The sequence below is a fragment of the Vicia villosa genome, linkage group LG5 (assembly GCF_029867415.1).
Source record: "Vicia villosa cultivar HV-30 ecotype Madison, WI linkage group LG5, Vvil1.0, whole genome shotgun sequence".
NCBI classification, from domain to species: domain Eukaryota; kingdom Viridiplantae; phylum Streptophyta; class Magnoliopsida; order Fabales; family Fabaceae; genus Vicia; species Vicia villosa.
In genome coordinates, this window is record NC_081184.1 from 118145390 (window position 1) to 118166790 (window position 21401).

The 21401-nt window shown below is 31.6% G+C and overlaps 2 protein-coding genes across 2 annotated transcripts; both read left to right on the top strand.

Moving 5' to 3' along the window:
- Positions 1 to 6440: 6440 nt before the first annotated feature.
- LOC131602187 (uncharacterized) lies at positions 6441 to 10422 on the top strand. The gene is made up of 6 exons (XM_058874212.1): positions 6441 to 6723; positions 7114 to 7394; positions 7501 to 7558; positions 8057 to 8172; positions 9028 to 9250; positions 10066 to 10422. The coding sequence occupies exons 2-5, from the start codon at positions 7149 to 7151 to the stop codon at positions 9247 to 9249; spliced, it is 642 nt and encodes a 213-aa protein (XP_058730195.1). The 5' UTR covers positions 6441 to 6723; positions 7114 to 7148; the 3' UTR covers position 9250; positions 10066 to 10422.
- A 6935-nt stretch (positions 10423 to 17357) lies between these two features.
- On the top strand, positions 17358 to 19207 carry LOC131607113 (large ribosomal subunit protein eL8y). Its single transcript, XM_058879150.1, has 7 exons — positions 17358 to 17457; positions 17588 to 17638; positions 17732 to 17933; positions 18266 to 18435; positions 18537 to 18665; positions 18764 to 18856; positions 18946 to 19207. Exons 1-7 carry the CDS (start codon positions 17455 to 17457, stop codon positions 19075 to 19077), a joined length of 780 nt encoding a protein of 259 aa, XP_058735133.1. The 5' UTR covers positions 17358 to 17454; the 3' UTR covers positions 19078 to 19207.
- Positions 19208 to 21401: the final 2194 nt, after the last annotated feature.

The window sequence follows — 21401 nt, forward strand, 5'->3', positions numbered from 1 at the left end:
ACCTATACAGGCTCAGGCCAGGCCACACATTTTTTTAAAATAGAAAAGACCTAGATTTTATTATAAGCCTATTAGTTAAAAAGGATAGGCCCGAGGCCTCCAAAAAACCTTTCAAGCCTATCAGACCGGCCTATTTAAATAATTTTATGAATAATTTTTTTACTATCAATATGTTATGTTTTGTACTTTGAATTAAAATACATAAATAAAACTTGGTTATCTTGAAGAACTTGTGAAAATAATATGTAAACACCTGATGATCATTGTTTTCGTAAGTTCTCTTAAACAAGTAGTCTCCCATAACTTATGCTAATAGGTGAGTTAAAAGAAGTCAATGTAAACAAATTTTTAGTCTCTTGGTATTTTAGTTAGTTAGTCTATTTAAACATTATTTTAACATTATTTTAATTGTTTATTTACATATGTCTAAAAAAATGGGTTTTTATGTAGGCTAACAGGCTAATCAGACCTTCGAAAAGGCCAGACTCAGGCCTAAAAATAAGTCTATGACAGGCTACAAGCCAGACTTAGGCTTCAGTTTTTTTAATAGGTCAGGTTCATGCTTGACAAAGCCTAACTCGACCCAACCTATTTCCATCCCTAGTCGCAACCATGGTGACAACGATGTTTTGGTGATTTAAGTGTTATCTTTTGATGTGATGTGGCATCACTAATAATGGATCTTAGAGTGACCTGAGGTCACTGTGCTACTGCACTTTTAATTGCGTAGCGGTTCATGACAAAATCTTATATTGGTTCTTAGGAATGGCAACGGGTCGGTCGGTGCGGGTTTTACACTACCCAAACTCGCACCCGAAATCACCACGCTCACACCCGTTGGGTTCGGGTTTTTCCACCCAAACTCAAACCCGCAGAAAAAACACAAAAAAATACAACAGCAACATTGAAGAGTTAACATGAACCTTACACACAATTGAAACTCTTCTTAATTGTAGTCATAATTTCTTCTATAAAATTGATAATCCGATGATTAGTTTTAAGCAATTATTGGATAACATTATTATTATACTGAAGTTGCACATTTTTTATGACATTATTTAAGCAATTATGTAATTTAATATCTAAGTGGGTGTGATTTCGGGTGCGGGTTTCAGTGAACTTAAACTCGCACCTGAAATATCGGGTGGCACCTGAACCCAAACCCAAACCCAAACCCATTCAACTCGGGTTTTCACCCGTTGACTCGGGTTCGGGTGCGGGTGGACCCCACTGGTTTGAGTTTGTCTGTCATCCCTATTGGTTCTCTTATAAATAGAGAAGCATCTAGTTAAGCAGATGTGCATTTTGGTGTTGCAACATGTAATATATGCTCATTATAAGTATGTTTTCACCTTGCATCCCGAATATGGCCTAGAGTCGCTGAAGTTTTTAAGCAATTTTTAGTTTCAATAATTGTAATTGCGTTAGAGGCAGAAGTTGCTCCAACGTTTGTCCTTGGAGTTTTATTGACATGGTTGAAAGGATGATAGGACTTGAAAATTTCTCTTGCTCGACCAATTGATAAGTTTGGACTTGGAGAGAGGCATCAACAGGAAAAGCGACCATAACTAGACCATCAACCTCAGAGGGAGAAAATGGCTTTTCACACGCGATGGCGGTGATTGGTGTGAGGGTATCAAGCATAGGGACAACATTGGGATAATTGTCAAATCAAGTCGCTTTGGAATCTAAATTTGTTTAATGATTATTAAAGTTAATAATGACTATATTGCTTAACAAAAATAGTTGTGGCGGTGCAACAAATGAAATATGAGAAATCCAATATCGAATTTCTTGAGTATTGAAAAACGATTTCCACAAACAACTCTGATCTTTAGATATGGAACATAAAATTGGTAGTTGGTTGGTGGAGTTCATTGTAAAAAATCTCTAAGATGGTGGCACATCGATTGATGGGGAGGGTTAAGGTCAATATTTCAGCACTCAGTGCAATAAAGCCAGAGAAAAGAAACTTGGAAGTGTGTAATGAGTTTTACGTTGGTTTGATGCAGAGTCAAACTTATATATGAATGACAATTGAAATTGTTCCTGGTGAATGCGAAGCCCTATGCAAAAGGATCGTTGGATGAATTCTAAATATTGAAATGAATCTCGTGTCTGACTTTTGTGGGGTCTCCCTCGCGAGACAGATTTAGATCATTTTAATCTTAACCATTTAATTAATCCAATAGTAAAAAAACATAAGTTCACGTGATAAGAGAAACATATTGCAACAAATTATTTTTAAAAAGGAACATACCTTTACATATACAATATATATATATATATATATATATATATATATATATATATATATATATATATATATATATATATATATATATATATATATATATATATATATATATATATATATATATATATATATATTTTCTTATAAAAGGCATGATTATAGATGTCCATCAAATGAAAGATTTCATATTGGTTTACATTTATTATTATTATTATTATTATTATTATAAATATGACTTATATTGTATTTGAACCATTCACTCAAAAAGAAAATAATAATAAACCCTATTCATTTCTTTCTCTCTTCTATTGTTTTATTCAGTTTTATAATATATTATCAACACGAAACTCTAAAAAAATTGAAGTCCTAACTATTAGGGGTAATATTAATTCATTATTTTATATATTTTTTTATTATCCGTGTTGAATTTTGATATTATATCTGATTAAATTATAAAGAATTCTTGAAGAATTATTAAACAATGAGTTTATTATATAGTTCCTTTAGAACTTATAAGCATCCATGAAAAATAACAAAGTAATAGTTTATTATATAGTTTATAAAGAACTCATTAAACATTCCTATATGATAGCAAAATTATTATTTATTATATAGTATCTATAGAATTTATCAAGCATTCCTATAAGATAACAAAATTATAATTTATTATATAGTTTTTGAAGAACTTATAAAGCTTCCCTAAAAGATTGAGAATGAATAATTTTTGTATATATAGTTCCTAAATAACTTTATATGGTTTTTGAAAAACTTATAAAGCATCACTAACACTATGTTTGGATTGATGGAACAAAACGGAGCGGAGTGGAACATGACGGAGCGAAATGAAATATAGATCACATTCCATTATTTGGTTAATTTTTTAAAAATCTTTCATTCCAACCCATACACCCTAAATTGGATGAACAAAAAATAGAGAATTTGATGGAATTGATTCCATCATATTCCATTCCATTCCATCGATTATTTTCAAATCCAAACAATAGAGCCTCATTACTTACCACTTCATTACATTCCATTCCATTCCATCATATACCACCAATCCAAATATACATTAAACCAAGCATCACTAAAATATTACAAATGAATAATTTTTCTTTTTTATATTTATAAAGTTCTTGAAAAATTTATAAAATACCCATGAAAATATTTATAAACAAAAGAATTCTAGTTTAAACAATTAATTTTGGCAAAATATCTTTTTGGTCTCTTATGTTAACTTTGAGATTCATTTTGGTCACTTAACTTAAAAAAAATGTCATATTGATCCTTTAACTCTTCAAAATGTGTCATTTTGGTCACATAACTTCAAAATATGTCGGTTTTTAAAATTAAGGGACTAAAATAAATTCCAAAATTAACACAAGGGAACAAAAAAGATATTTTGCCATTAATTTTTTACATATGAAGAATTGTTCAACTCATATGCTCTATACAAAATCAATTTTAAAATATTTTTTTTCAATGTGCATATATTATTATACTCCCTCCGTCCCATAATATATGCCATAGTTGGCCATTTCACACGGATTAAGAAAATGTGATAAATGAAAGAGAGAATAGTATTTTTACAAAACTATCCCTGTTTATTATTGGTGTATTTGAATGATCATAAATGTAAAGTGAGAGAATAATAACTTAAGAGTATTAATTAGAGGGCATAATTGGAAGATAAAAATTAAAATTTCATTGGAAACTTAAAACGACACTTATTTTGGGACAAATAATTTTATCAAATGCGACACTTATTTTGGGACGGAGGGAGTAGTATTTTTAATAAATATTTATTTTCTTTGTTTTGGTTGAGATTGACATGTTTTCGGTAAAAAAATTGATGTCTCATGTAAAAACATATTTATTTGACAATGATTAATAATGGTTCATATCGATTTTATCAAGATTTAAATTTGATAGAATTTTTATATGTATTGACTAAATTACAGTTTTGATCTACTATTTTGGTGTATTCACGATTTTAATCCTTCTATTTTGTTTTTAAATATTTTTGGTCCCTCATCTCTATTCTAGCTAAAAAACACTTTTTAAAATAGTTAACTCGTCCTCAAGTGGGGCTGAGGGACCAAAAATGAGAACGAGGAACAAAAAAAAGTATTTTAAAATGTGATACATAAACGTTTTTTGTAGGCAAAGTGGAGATGAGAAATCAAAAGTGTTTGAAAATAAAATAGAGAGACTAAAATCGTGAAAATACAAAAATAAGGGGAAAAAACTGTAATTTAGTCTTTTATATTTTAAGAGTTCATGAAATTGAAAAGGTTTAAAATCAAATTTTTTAAATCAGACTTTTTTTTAACATTATCCTTCAATTTGAATTTATAAAAATTTAATAGTTAATTTTTTTAAATTAGACTTTGTTTGATATATACTACGAAATACTATATTTAGAGAATTTCTTGTTTCATTTTAAATAGTGTATCAAATATTTCAATTTTTTTTTTGATAAAAAAATTTAAAAGCAGTGTAAATAAGAAGTAATGGCGAAAATTTCTAAAAAATATTTTATAAATATTTAAAAAATTTAGATATTTTTTATAAATAGTTGTATTATTTTAAGTTTTTTTTTTTTAATATTTTGCTGTGTTAGAAAATTCCTTAAAATTGTTACAGTTTTAATTGTTGTTTGTTTAAAATATTAAAACTCGCCTCGTCTTTTCGTTCAAGCTGTCCACCAAAGCCCGCCTCACCTTTTCGTTCAACCTATCACGTCTTAAGTCCGTCATTTTTTTAGTTAATTATACTTATTTTATTTTTTAATGGTTTAATTTATACATTTATTTGTAAAAGAGATGTTTTAAAAAAATATTTAAAAAATAAGTGAAAATTTTTATGGAAAGATAAAAAAGTCTATCAATCTATTAAAAAATGTAAAAATAAAATAATAAAAGAATAGGCAGGCAAGTCTGCCGCCCGTCAATCCGTCACCTTGGATGGACGGACTTAATTTTTAGCCCAATTTTAATTTGACGGACTTGCTCGCTCCGTTTTTTTTTTTTTTTGCAGACATAAGACAATACGGACGCGGGGCGGGACATGCGGGCCGTTTTGCCACTCCAATTCTAATACTATTATATAAAAATATCTTAATATTAATTATATTAATGATTTATTATTTTAAAATCATATTTGATTAGTGATCAATCTAGGTTATAAATTCAATTAGAAACCTTAATTTAGAAATTCAATTAGATTTTCAAATGATATTGATAATTTATTAGTTAATATGAGATCAAATATAAAAGATATAGTAATAATTTATTTTAAAATATTGATAACTCTGTCTAATTATCTAATTATATATAACATACATGTTTGATTAGATTAGATTTTTATCATATTGAAGTTTAGTTGAATGTCCCATATATAAAATAATTGATTAAAATTTTAATATTTTTTAAACATATGTAGCATATAAATAATCTAATATTTTTCTAAAATACACTCTACAATTAAGTATAATAATTAATTAAAATATATTTTTTAATATAATCTAATTTAAAATTAAATAGAGTGTATTTAAGAACAAATTAGATTATTTTGTATATTTTATATATTGAAAAAATCAATAGTTAATTAATATTATTAATTATATTTTAGAGAAAACAATGGATCTTTAAGTAAGTTTTATATATTGGAAAAAATATAGTTTTTAATTAATTAGTATATTTAATTAATTATTTATTGTAATTTTAAAAAATAAATTATTTTATTTTTTATACATGTTAAAAGAATCAAGTTTTAATTCAATTAACTTATATATGGAAATATTTTTCCCTTTTAAAAATATTGTGTTTAACACTTTTGTTATTTTTACAATTGGATTAATCAAAAAATCAAAATTTAAAATTAAAGAAGATTGAAAAAAATATAGATGGATTGAATTCAAATCCATTTAAATATTTAAAACTCTGAATTGGTCTTATTAAGTATATTAGCCACAAAATATGCTATATTTAATAAATATATATTACTAACAACTAAAAATCAGCTTATAATAATTTATTTATAATAATGAATTGATTTGAATGCATTTACACCAAATTAAAAAGGAAATTACAACGGAAAGTATTTTTGTAGAAATCTTCCTTTTTCAAAAAAAAAACCTTTTTTCAAAGTAAACAAATAAATTTTCAAAAAAAGAAAAAGAAACGCGTGCGAAACGAAGGGAGTGGGATACGTGCGCAACGAAGAAGAGAGAAAGAGCACCACGTTGGGTCGCATTTGGTTTCATTGAAGCGCGTGCAGGGTCTTCCGACCCGAGCCCCGACACCTCCATTCACAATATTTTCATTTCTTCCCCCTCCTTTTTTTCTTTCCTACGTTTCTCTATAAGATCTAACTCCTTCTTATTGCACAATCTTTTCCTCTTCCTTTCTCATCCATCGATTATATTTACCACTTTCTCTCTCACACCTCATAGCGATTTCCCTCTGGTACGTTTTTTTTTCTCTCTCTATCATGTTAGGGTTTCCGATTTTCATCGATCGGTTACAATCGCTGAAACTGCTTCTACAATTGTTTACTAGTTGCTTCTACGATTGTTATCGTGTTAGGGTTTACGATTCTCGGTTTTCAACTGATTTTTTTGTTTGGTTTGCGATTGTGTGCTAGTGTATTTTTTTTATTTTTTATTTCATTATTTGGCTTTGTTTTTGTAAACATAGGTTTATAATTTTTTTATATGATTTCTAGCACCTTTTTCGCTTGTGTAAGTAGGTATGAGGATTTGTTAATCGATTTTTCAGAATTTTTTTGGATTTTCAGTTTTTGTTTATTCTTCACCAAATTTTACTTGTGTTGCTATGATGTATTGGTTTTTTCAGATTTCGTCTTGGAATTAGGGAGCATTGGTTCCAATATGAGCTCTCGGACGAGCAGCAGGCAGACTGCTGTCAGAAGTTACCGGCGGAGGAAGGCAGTTTTAGACCTTGACCTTAACCGAGTGCCGGCTGGTGAGAATCGTGAGCAGGAAGGACCTTCAACTCAGTTGGAGCCTCAAGTATTAGAAACTCAAGCCAACAACCAGCAACAACAACCTCCGTTGATTGATGTGGAGGCCATTGATGATGATGTTATTGAATCTTCCCCTAGGGCCTTTGCTGAGGTTTATCTCGTCTTTTGTATATTCTTTGGTTCTATTGTCTTTCGGTTGTTGCTAGATTTATTTGTTGGAATTGAATCTAATTTGTTTTCCGTGTCTGTTTTCTTAGGCTAAAAACAATTCTAGAAGAAATCGCTCCAGGACTATAGTTGATGTGGATTTAGTAGGTAACATGAAATTCCTTTATTCTCACAAGTAAATATTGTACTTTTTAAAAATGACAATAATTGTCTTTTAATTGCACTTATAGCCTGTAAGACTTGCTTCACCTAAGGTAATCAAAGGAAATAATAGAAATCAAGTGGCATATATCCTGAAAGTTTGTTTGTTGCCAATGATTTGTCTTTGCTGCTGTTATGTGAGGGTTAGGAAGTGTATTATTTCTAGTAACTGTTGAATTAAGTCATGTTCCCCCCAGTTTTAACATTTATATTTTCCAGTACTGCATTTCCTTACTTTCCCCAATCCATTTCCTTGCCGATGATTGAGTTAGAATGTCTTTTACTGAAGCTTCTGTATCCTATCACATTATTATTATCATGTAATAAAATATTTTTTAACTTAGCTCTGGTTTTTTTCCTGATGCAGTCTTTACTCTTCATGATTTTTAATTTTTTGTAATGGTATATTTTGCTGATATAGTATGTCATTCATGATTATTGCAGAAGAGCAGAACAGGGTAAACAACAATAATCGCAACAAGCGCAGAAGAGAACCTCCAAATCAAACCATTATCAATTGTGATCTCTATATTAATTTGGAAGGCAGTAGCAGCTCTCCGGTAAAAGCACTATGTGACATGTCATGTTTTATGTTCAATGTTACTTATTCCTTTATCATCTGAAAAAATTAGCTGTCGGATTTGTACTGATTAGTTTTCTACTGTGCGACAAATAGTTAGCTGTTGGGTTAGGGATAATTAATTTCAAGCTTGTGGCATGTAATTTGGTATTACTTCTTTATGATTTGTTTCTAGCTATGATCTTTAGGCAATTATTTACAGTGCCTTTATTTTACTTGTTATATTTGGATGGAAGAGAAACATTATATAGACTTAAATACTTATTTCTTAAGACTATGTCCTTTTGCTGTTCTCTCTTGGGGAACTGAGGAGTTAGTCTATTTCAGTTGTGGGATAGGGAAAATTTCAGTTGTGGGACAGGCTACCACTGAGCATAAGTGGGGATAGGATGAATGTTTTAAAACTAGAGACAGTAGATTTATGGTATTTTTAGTTGAGATATATTTACTTGCATTTAACTGAATTGATGCAAGGGTGGCTTGCTATGGATGCTTGCTGTTGAAGATGTTGTGTTGTTAGCGTAGTTCTTTATGTCAAACACAACTTGATTTTCTTCATCCTTTTATAGTGCAGTTAGATACTGGCCAATATGCCAATGCTTTTCAGTGTCCTAGTTCTTTTGTGTCTTAAAATCTACTGTACTGCGTAAATTATCATATTATTTTCAATATATAAGTTTTGCCTTGTACTTGGAATTATTTATTAATCTATATAATATAAATTTTTATTATCTGTTGCTATTTAATCACCACCTCCAACGAACAAAATTTGTAAAGACCATAAAGGTTTACTGGAGTTCTAATTTCTGACTTGATTTGGATATCTCCTTGGCAGGTGGAAAGTGTCAAGAAGCTACCCGAGCCTCCAAAAGAACCTGTCTTCAATTGTCCTATATGCATGGGCCCTTTGGTTGAAGAAATGTCAACAAGGTGTGGTCATATTTTTTGCAAGGCATGTATCAAGTCTGCAATAAGTGCTCAGGCTAAATGTCCTACCTGTAGAAAAAAAATTACCGTGAAAGAGCTTATAAGGGTGTTTCTCCCATCAACTGGTTAAGGTATGGAAAAAATCACTTTAGATTATTGTTGCTGGCTGATATCTTGTCCGATGATGAAATAAGTAGTTTGGTCTAGAAGAGAACACATCACTTGTATCATTGTTTTTTTTGAAAAGGGAACTTTATTTGAAAATTTTATTAATGCCATAGAAGCATATATAAATAGTTGTGCGTGGAGAATTTAAGAGGTGTGGAGAGGAAATGATATATTTGATTTGAGACGGTAAAAAGAATATGTGCTAGGGCCTAGGAGATATCATTGGATATAGGAAATATAATTAATGACATGCCTGTGTCTGCAAGATAAACATATATAAATACATGTACGTGAACAGAATTAAAGAGGTGTGGAGAGGAAATGATATATTTGATTTGAGACAGTAAAAAGAATATGTGCTAGGGCCTAGGAGATATCATTGGATATAGGAAATATAATTAATGACATGCCTGTGTCTGCAAGAAAAACATATATAAATACATGTGTGTGAACAGAATTGAAAAGGTGTTAAGAGGAAATGATATATATGATTTGAATCAGTAAAAAGAATAGGTGTTTGGAGAACTCATACATGTGTCTGCATTTTGGTTATTATACTCTGATTAGGTAGATGCTTTCTTTTCTCTTTTATTTCATTGTATTTTTCTAATGCGTATGTGGTGTCTCTGTTAGGATCATGCAATATACCAAATTATTTCCTAATTTTATTTAATTTAGAGGCCAGCAAAAATCTTTTTAATTATTCTTGCCATTGTAATCTAATTGTAAATTATGCGTAGTTCCTACATTGAGTGGCTTCCTTTTTGCCTTGCAACAGGGGTTTCTTTGCAAGCTGAGCCGATGATTACGGGGAATGGAAGAAACCTTGCAGTTCGAAGATTGACGAGTAGTTTTGTTGTTTCTAAGTTATACCCCTTGTCGGTCTGAATAGCTGTTTAATTTATCATTTATCATATACACGATGTTTGGTGGATACAATTCCTTGCTAAGTTTTTTTTAGCTTTCATGCTGATTCTATCTTTCTTTGGTGGATATACACTGCTAGAAAAGCCAGTTGTGACCTATTCTTGACTCCAGGGATTTAATTAAGTATGTATATTAGATCCTTCTTGAGTTTACTGGTAGAATTCATTTGATTCAGTTTGCCAGTAGAAATCACTATATGCTTTGCCAATATTTTTGCTGTACATGTTCAGCATTTTTAGTTTTCAGGGCAATTGCAGGTTACTGCAGGGTCAAGCTACTACCTTTAAAATTTTTTTGTTAGGTATAGCGGTAGTAGCTGAATATTAAAATCCAACTATTTATCAGAACTGGCTGCAGAAATATTATTTAATTTTTAAAATCGGTTAGTAAGTTGGAAACTGGTTACTAAACAAGTCAAAAAAAAAATGATAAGCACTACTGAACCGGTGGAGTAAATAAGAAAAATTAGGAGCCGTTACCACCCTCTACATAGCCGTCGTCTTGCATAGGTCGTCTTGCATAGGATGTTGAATAATCCTAAAATGCAAGTCGGGGCTAAGAACTATCCTCTAGATTTAAGAGAATAGAGAGATTTGTTGAAGAGCATTTCATTGTCTACTCAGCAAAGTCAACATAATTGTAAAGAAGGGAAAGTAGCCCATAAGGTGAAAACAAGAGAAAAAATAACAAAATGATATAAAGTGATAATTGTAAATTAAAGAAAGTAACACTCGTCTTCAAGTGTGGAAATTAGGAAATATTTTGAGAAAAAATAACACTTTTGTAGTAGTAGTAGAGCTTTTGACCATTTTCTTTTACTAGAATGGGATTTAATTCCATGATGAATGATGAGTTTGCAAATGCATCAAAGTGGATGAATTATAGTTTATCGATCATTCGCACATATTATTATTTGGAATAGTGGAACACGTGTATCTCTTTTAAATGAATGTAAATAGTACATTTTTGAATGAACACATATTATTATTTGGAATAGTGGAACACGTGTATCTCTTTTAAATGAATGTAAATAGTACATTTTTGAATGAACATATTCAAGTGAAAGTATATGTTGATCAACCTTTCAAGTTTATAAAATTTTCCTTAAAAAATGCATTAGGAGGGTCCTCCTCAACCCATAGATAATCATATACTAAAGTTTTATTGTTTGTTTATGGTCGTAAATGTGTCTTTCTCGACTCCATCTCAATCTTAGTTATATCTTTGTCTTTGTTCTAGTCAACCACTTCTAAAATATTGTTAATATTACTATTAAGATCATTTCAGCTTTGAAGGGTTAAAGTGAGGTTATGGTTTAGTCCTTCTATAAATAATGAGGTGAAAGTGAATATTGGTGGTTCATTTTTTTTTAGTGGTGGAAGAAACTATGGGTGAGGAGAATTTGAATATCGTTCTTACCTCTAGTAACCTATAATAATGGTGAGATTGTGGGAGCTCGTTTGTCAGACGTGTTTTTTCTCTCAGCAACATTAAGGGGGCTATTGTTTCTGCAAAAAGGAAAATAAATTCGCAATTATTAAAACATAAGAGAGACCTAATTGAGAATGCATACCAAAATTAGAATACACAAATTTTGGTTAATTTTGTGACGTTCGCGTTGGTCGTACTTCAAAATCATCCTTAAATTCATAAAACCTCACTTATCGTTTGAGTTAAGATCTCAATATCATAGCCAATTATGGTCAAGAGACTCTCTGTCTAGTATATGGGAAAACGGTGGGTATCATCTTCCATAACAGTGACCGTAGTTTCCTAATCACACCTATTACCCTCACGTATTTATCCTTCTAGTATTTGTAATAGTTGGAACGAGGGGATAATAAAACTCTTCCTAATATGGCGCTTACAGTCACCTAATCAGTTTTGGACTCCGCCTTGGTACCATACAGAAAAAAGGCTCAAATTGTGGGATTAACCTTTAGGATCCAAAAATGATCTTGAACCCCCTTATGAAGGCCCAAGCTTTAGGTGTTATATACAAGGGAGCACCATTGATGGCCGTGTGGACCTAAGTTTCAAAGTGGGTGAAGGGAATAAGTACATATAGGTCATGAATGAGCGAAAGGTACTTATAAAAGAATGCATTAGGGGAATCCATCAGGCAATCATGTTAGCCTGCTCCATTTCAAGGCATGACTTCGGAATCGCATCCCCCTCATCACCAGTCCCAGACAAGTTCAGATGTCTCCTAAAGAAGTCTACTCTGTAATCGCATGTGTAATACGTATCTAAGTCATATACTTCTGAACGCTTTGTTGAATTGGCCGCCATCGTCAAAGTTGGATTTCTTGATAAATAATAGGAATAAAGAGAGTCATTGTCACTGATAGATTCAAAGGTGCACTCATAGCTCCTAATTTCCCAAAGATTCTCACTTCGAGGAGCCTATAATCAAATGTTTCATGAACTCTCCTGGAGTTGTTCATGCAACGTTCGTACAATTCCATAAGTTCCCTACTGTTGGAAGACTCAATTGCATTTTCCCTCTAGTTTAACTCATTGATCACCATTTTGAAAAAGAATAATAAAGAGAGATTGGGATTATATTTGTTTGCAAGGAAGATTAAAGTTACAGAAAGGCTGAATGCAATTTGAGTTGCTAAAACTAGAGATTTTGGAATAACGTAAGTACTTGCGAAGGCAACCTAGGTAACATAGGTTATGATTGCCTTTTATTAGGTACATACCAACACTAATAAAATAAACTGCCACACGTTTCACAACTTGACACGTCTTTTGCAAATTTGGATTCCTTAGACGAGTTCGTCATTAAGCACTTAATGATGCAAATGTCGCCCTATATGACACTTCAGGGACTTGCCCTGAGTGATGCTTGGGGGAATCACATCATGCTACGCTTAACAGACTCTTAGGTGATGCTTGAGGGACTCTCCCTATGTGATGCTTGAGGTAATCGCCCCATAGGTCGCTAGAGGAAATTCATAGAAATTTAGGAAGGTTGTACACCATAATTAAATTACTTTGACCTTTCCAATGCCTCATGCTTCAGGGACTGTGGACTTGGATAATGTATTTGGGCTTGAATTATAAGGAATGGCACATGACAAAATATGGTTTTGGTTAAATCCCAACTAGGGATAAAAAATGGACTTATCGTCCAAAGCGCAGTGTGGGCGCTCGAATGGGAACAACTAGTCGCCACGACGGGATTTAAATCTGCCACTCACGTTTTGCCTCGTTTATCCCATGGATATAACAATATAAGGATATTATGAAGGGGGAGAAAATTATCTCCCCACGAACTAACGATAAAGATCTCTCTCTACCCTCACATTCTCCATAACGATATTATGGGATCCAATGTTAGTTAAGCCCACAAGTCCCTATAATTACCCTAAGCCTCTGAGTTTAGAGACACGGAAAATTTCAAAAAGAGAAAATACACTATCTCTCATAATTATTACGTGAGTAGGTTCCCATACTCTTAGTATCGTACTTTTAGCAAGGACTGATGTGTATGGATGGATGATAATACAATGGATGGTATTTCATGTATGTATGAAGGAAACTTTAGTGCAAACATTTGATTTAATACTTTTTTTGAGATGACTACCCGTTTCATGATTTAATCACAGCACCTTGTGAAATACAAAATATGATATGTTTACAAATATGATATGTTTACAAATTTGTCTCCCGTTTTATTGAATTTGATTGCAAAATCATGTATTAACTCAATGTCACTCATTCTCAACTCCATCCCAGTAATTATGCCCGCATTATGTGCTCTGAGTTTGTGCGTAAGCACTTCAAAGTACTTTTCTATCTTTCATAGCCTCGAAGTTAGGGTAAGGCCAGTTTGAGAATCTCGAATAGTCAATAACCTTAGGCTTTATTCTCTCTCTCTCTTTCTTTCTCTTACTCTCTCTCTCTCTCTCTCTCCATCTCTTTCTTTCTTTCTCTCTCTTAGTTGTCCCACAAATATTTCAAGCATCATTTCTTTCAGGTTTAATGTGTTCTTGGAGAACCATACTTGTTTTATGTTAAATATGGTATACTATGTTTCCTTTCTTCTTGAATCTCAATCTACTAGAAATCAAATTTGTAGATGAGATCTCGTTTCCCTTATAACCAATTGTTATGTTGAGTATTTTTTGTCTATGTATTTCATGAGCTATAACGAGACTATGAAATTTGAGTGTGATCATCATAATATAAAGAAATACTTCAGTAAGTGTTTCTATTTCAAACTCATTTGATGTACATGATATTGTCTATTTAAAAAAAGAACAAAAACACGTTAGATTATAAAACTTGTGAGTGACTTGATAATATGAAAAATAATTTGAGTAATTGTCTCTATCTTTAACCCCTAAATTACAAAATATGATTTATGATGTTTACATTAATCTAATTGATGTTTTACTTCTTAAAGTTGAAACGCTACAAATTTTCACTTTTTAGAGCTAATACACAAGCTCGTGCACTAATTTACAGTATAATTAACTTAAAAAAAGGCATAAATTGACATGTTTGGTTCTAACAAAACATGTTTGGTTATAACGTGTGTAATAAATCTTTTAGTACCTGACCCCTAACTAATGAGAGATTAGTGATGATTTGAAGTAAAGAACATGAGATCTTGTAATCCCAATAGAATGAGTGGTATAGTTTGTAAATTGAGTAATAGTGCAACAACTTTCTAGTCTTTTTCTTTGAGAAGTATATAAGCCTTTTATGAGAATAATTTATCACTTTCTCTCGTTCTCCTACATCTCCAAAACCAAATTCGCAAGTGAGTTATATAGAAGAAGGGTCTTCAGGCGGGAGCAAGAGAAAGGAAGAAGAAGTTGTTTTTCATTTAAGCTTGTCCATTGGTTACATATTTAATAAGAGTCATCGGGGAAGAAAGTTGTGGAATAATCAAAATCTTAATCATTCTCTTCATCTTTCCTTCACATTCCATAATTTTTTTCTTTGAAAAAGGTGGGGTTGCTTTAGGCTTAATAGTTGCACAAACTAAAATCTTTGCATATAGGGTTAAATGTTTGATTATTAAATTTACTCTTGGTTTGCTTGATTTGTGATTGCATGTGTGTGAATTGTTGGATAACATGTCTTATGTGCTTCCTCTAAGAATGAATGTGATTGATATGGAAATACATGACCAAAAACAAGTGAAAAAGCAAGACTTGGTGGTACATGAGCCTTTGACAACTGTCTCTCTTGCTTATGGGCTCCCAAACAGCTATAAGCGAGCATACGGGTCGACCATACAACCTTTTTACCCAAAAAATGAAAAATATTGGGACTTTTATGGTCGTAAGCTAAAATTACGGCCCACCTATAATCCCCATTGACTGGAAAATAGGGTCAGCTCGTAATTGATGTAACTTGAGGTCGGTAACTTTGATTAAGACACGGTCAGTTAAGTTGAAAATCTAATTCAAAAGTCAATCCTATAGTAAAGTGTTATAGTACTTGTATATATATTTGATGTTTGTGATTAACAATTTATTATGAGGTAACCTAAGAATTGTAAGTAAAGTAGGTTATGAGTCAAGGAAAACTAATAATGGATCTCAGGTGCTTAGATATATCATGAGATTGTGAGCATAAAATGACATTGGTCCCAAAGAGATCAATTGAAATACATGTGAGAATTGTCGAGACTTTCTACACGTGACTGCCATGTCGCAGGCAATGGGTGGTACGTCACACTTTAACTAGATCCGATTGAAAAGATTAGTAGGAAGTCATAGAGAGCAAAATTGTACTTGACACGAGAAGTGTTAGTAGTAAGTAGACGTTTCGCGAGGCTAATAGTCTCCTGATGTTATTGTGATATATTATAGTGAGTTCATCAACATTCCTACAATGTGTGAGATTTGTTTCTCCTCAAACCCCTTTGTTTTATTTTTGGTACACAAGTGTTATAATCTAGTAGTCACGAGTAGTTTAAAGAAAACTTTTGATAGAGAAGACTTATGGTTTAATAGGGTTCCTATAGGATAACATTGTCTCACTCCCTATTGTTGAACATTTTTTTAGTAGGGTTTCTTATATGTTGTTTTTGTTGTGCAATTTGTTCTTAAATTTTATATGCTAGACATGTTGTATTTGTGTACACAATGTCATGTACTATATGTTTGTCGTATACTTATGTAATCTACGCAATATTGTATGTATTAGTACCAATATTTAATATTCAGAATATGATAATTCTAGACACTACCATGTTCAGAGTATTACAATGTATTTTTTCTACGATGAGAAAATATTTTGAGTAAATTGATTGTGATAAAAACAAATATAATACAGAATGATTATATTTAAATAAATTTACATAAAAAAGTTTAACAATATATTTCAATATAAAAATTTAATTTAAATTAAAAAAAATATAATTTATAATTTCTAATTAGAATTAACTATAAAAACAAAATCTATAATATATGTTATGGACTGATCAAATAATCAAATAAGACCTATTCAATCTTTAACTTAACCCATGAGAATAACCAACACGTATACATTCACTAAAGAGTCGCGAAAGTCCATATAACGGTCCCCATATCAGGCACCACATTCATCAAGAGCATTCAAACCATCGTTCATATATAAACATGGTCATGCGTCACACTAATGTACGATTCAATATACACTTGCGAGTTCCACTTCATTGACTTACGTTTTGAAGTACTAACCTTGAATGTACACTCTCTCTTCATCTGTTGGAGACTCTCCAGAGAACTTATAAGGTAGATTCACCAATACACAACTCATTTTTTGTTTAACATCAAAATAGTTAAGCTCTATTTAACATGACATTTTTGAGGCTAAAACTTATAGCTAGCTCATATGGCAACCACTATTTTTACCAAACATAATAAACAAAAGTTATTTTAACATCAAATACAAAATTGTAGTAAATTTAATAACATGAAATAAAACATTGTAGTAGTAAATTAAAGAACTTTATTTTTAATTTTATATTATCATATCACATATAAAAAATAAGCAATGGAAGTATGGAACAATCAATAACTTAATTTAACCTACAATAAAGCATTGTAGATTTGTAGTGAATAAATAAAGTATTTTTTTCTCCTTTTCATCGACTAATAAAAAAAAAAACTGGGCTGAACCGGTAATGGACAGGCCCATATTGTCACATATAAGAAACTATATCAATTAGGGTTTTATTCTAAGAGGTCTTCGTCACCGCACGGAACGAGCTTTAGCACCAGCAGCAGCAATGGTGAGTAAACTCCATGAATTCAGATCCTCTTTACACTGTATTCCTAATTATCGTTATCTCCATTTCTTTAGTATCCTCGTTTATCTCATTTCTGCGAGTAACACTTATAATTTATAATCATCATGTTTAGGGTCCCAAAAAGGGTGTTAAAGCTTCAGTTGCAGCTTCCAAGAAGAAGCCAGTAAGTAACTACTTCAATATCAATCTTATTTACGATTCAATTTTTGTTTGTTTGTTTTTGGGATTTATTTTGTATTTGGTTTTAATTTCTCAGGAGAAGGTTACAAACCCACTTTTCGAGAAACGCCCAAAGCAATTTGGAATTGGTGGTGCATTGCCTCCTAAGAGGGATTTGACTAGATTTGTGAAGTGGCCAAAGACTGTTCAGATTCAGAGGAAAAAGAGAATTTTGAAACAGAGGTTGAAGGTTCCCCCAGCTTTGAACCAGTTCACTAAAACTCTTGACAAAAACCTAGGTCAGAAATAAACTTATTATATGTTTGGAATAGATTTTGTTGTCATATTTGTGTGATATTTGAAACATTATTGTCTAAATATTGATGTCTTATCATATGTTAATATGTTCTTGGTAATAATTGAAATTCAATTTTCTTGGCTATAATTGTAATATGAATATATGATAGCTCTATAATACTGTAGATTATAGCTTATGACACCTTAGATTTTTGTTTTTCTGCGGGTCTTAATGTTAATCAGCTACCTGCTTTGGTTATATTTGAATCCGGTTAGATTGTCTTTGATTTGAGTAATGATTCTTATTATCATCTATGGTTGTATTTATCTGCAGCAACAAGCCTGTTCAAGATTCTTCTGAAGTACAGGCCTGAGGACAAAGCAGAAAAGAAGGAGAGGCTTTTGAAAAGGGCTCAGGCAGAGACTGAGGGTAAAACAGTTGAGACCAAGAAGCCTATCAATGTCAAGTATGGTCTCAATCATGTTACCTACCTCATTGAGCAGGTTGTCTATTGATTTTGTTATTCAGTCATTGTGGTTATTGTCTTGTTTGTGTATTGTTGTGATATTGATGAATGACTCACTAAGCTATCTTTTTCTTACAGAATAAAGCCCAGCTTGTTGTGATAGCTCATGATGTTGACCCAATTGAATTGGTTGTCTGGCTTCCAGCATTGTGCAGGAAGATGGAAATTCCATATTGTATTGTCAAGGGCAAGGCTCGCCTTGGAACTGTAAGTTTGTTGTGATTTCAACACTAGTATGTAATGGAGTAAGTAATATTGACATGACTTGGTTAATTACTCGTAACTCATCTATCTATACTTTATAGGTTGTCCATAAGAAAACTGCAGCTGTTTTGTGCTTGACAACTGTTAAAAATGAAGATAAAATGGAGTTTAGCAGGGTCCTTGAAGCAATCAAGGTGATATTGAATTATATGGTTTTTTTCTTTCCCTTCTGTTTATACTGTTACCAATAAAACTGATGTATTTTATTTTGGTTGTATTTTAGGCAAACTTCAATGACAAGTATGAAGAATACAGGAAGAAGTGGGGTGGTGGAATCATGGGTTCCAAATCCCAAGCCAAAACCAAGGCAAAGGAAAGGCTTATTGCCAAGGAAGCTGCCCAGAGGATGACTTAGAGTTTATATTCTGTTGCTTGCTTCCTTATGTGTCATTTGCCTAAATTGAAAATTTTCTGTAGTTTGATTATCAGAGTTATCACCTCAAAAACGTTTGTTATTTACCATAGTCATATTAATTTTTGTTTCAGTTATCTGAGTTTTATTATAAACATGGATGCCTCTGCAGGCATAATTTTGGTCATAGAAACTATTGTTCATCGTTGTTCCATTTTTTGTTTTGCCTGTAAAATTATAATGGCCTATTGGATTGGGAAATATTTCAGATTCTTGACCAATATTTGATTTTATTTGGCTTTAACTGAAGGTGGTGACAGCAAATTTTTTGGAGTTTATACTTGCTTTTAGATAAAAATCAATAGTTTGCTTTTCTGATTTTTTAGTTTTGGTATTGGGACTTGTATGTTTCCTTGGCCAATATAACATAACATTCTCAATTAAAAAACATGACTTACTCAATTAAAGAACATGAAATGTTTTTTGTAGGGAAATGTTACTTTGGCACTTAGTTTTACACATACACCGTATAAAATACTATACATACATATTTATTATTTTTTTAATAGTTTTTTTTTCCACACTTTGAAATTTGTTCATCACTAAATCATTTTCATACATACGGTGTAACTAGCATACGGTGTCGATTGCAGATGTTTTTTTTTTTTTAATGTATATAAGAACAAATTTGATTAGCACATGAGTATTTGAATAGGATGCTTGCATATTATGTTTCTTAATATAATGAAAATGACAATGACACGCTAACTATTCTAAGACTAAGAACATGAAAATATGGAAACATACACCCTTGGATCCTATTTATAAGGAAAAATTGACTTTTATTTTATTTATAATTTTTTTTTGACTTTTTAGATACATTGATTAATGTATTTGGACCATATATAGACTAAATACATTACTTTTTCAATTAATCTAAAAAGCGATTATCTTTATGTTATTTTTTGCATTTTGAATTAAACTACATAAATAAAATGTGATTATCTTGAAACCTGATAAATAAATATTATTTTCACAAGTTCTCTTAAACAAATAGTCACAAAGAACTTATGCTAATTTTAATTGCTTATTTACATATATATAAAACAAATAGACTTTTATGTAGGCTAATTAGCTAATCAGTCCTTCGAAAAGGTCAGACTCAGGCCTAAAAATAAGCATATGACAGGCTACAGGCCAGATTTAGGTTTTAGTTTTTTTGACAGGCCAGACTTAGGCTTGGCAAAGCCTGGCTCGGCCCAGCCTATTTCCACCCCTAATCGACATATTCGTAAATCGTTATTGCTCTCGAGTTTGAAAAAGAACCATGTTTTAAGAGTTTTTTTTTTACATTATGAGCTGAGTAATTAATGCTTGCAACCACTCTCTCACTATGCAGACTTCTACCTGCTAAGCGAGTTTGCGTATGTTTTTCAAATGTGCTTTTGTACACAACTCGCTAAGCGGGACTTGGTCCGTGCTAAAGTGGGCTCAGTCACACAGAAGTTTTCAATACTATAACTTTTGAATAATTCTAAAGAAAACGTATCCTAAAAAGAAAAAGCTTTAAATATTGGATTTAGTTGCCTTCCAACGAGAGATTTGTTTAACGCCATTAGCTTGATACTTTTAATGCTAAGTTATACTAATCATATGAAAATATATCTCATGATCTTTTATCCTTACATTAACTTGACTTTTGTTAATGTTCACGAGCATCCTTGCAGTATTTATGAAGGACCTTCCTAAGATAAGAAGTATCTTAGAATCTTTCTCGACGTCCAACACCATAAAATTTCAAAATAAAAAAATAGAGAATTTGTCAATTTTAATCATAACATCTTTAATAATTTCCACTAGCTTCCTATATGTTTTGTTAGCCATTTCTAATGCTGGCATGGTTGGTATTATCTTGAGGTCACATATCTTTTGAACTACCGCTAGTGGTATCAAGTTTACACTACCACCCAAGTCTTTGAGTGCATTTCCAACTTTTATATCACATATGTGAATATGTAATACAATTACACTAGGATCTGCTTCTGTTATGGAAGAGTTTGTTGCATATTGTTCTACTTGTGAACCAAAATTAATTAGAGATCAAAGATTAAAGATTACAGCGGTAAACTTAAGCTTATGGTACAAAGAGAATGCGACTCACATGCCAGGTTGGCATTGTTATGTTCAAGTCAACAAAAGACTAATATGAGTGAATGAAGTTTTAATTTGAATTGTACATGGAAAATGACACGCTTCCTCTTTATATAGCAGAGCAATTATAACGCTTCCTCGTTGGATGGATCATGGATCCGAATCTCCTGTGCTCA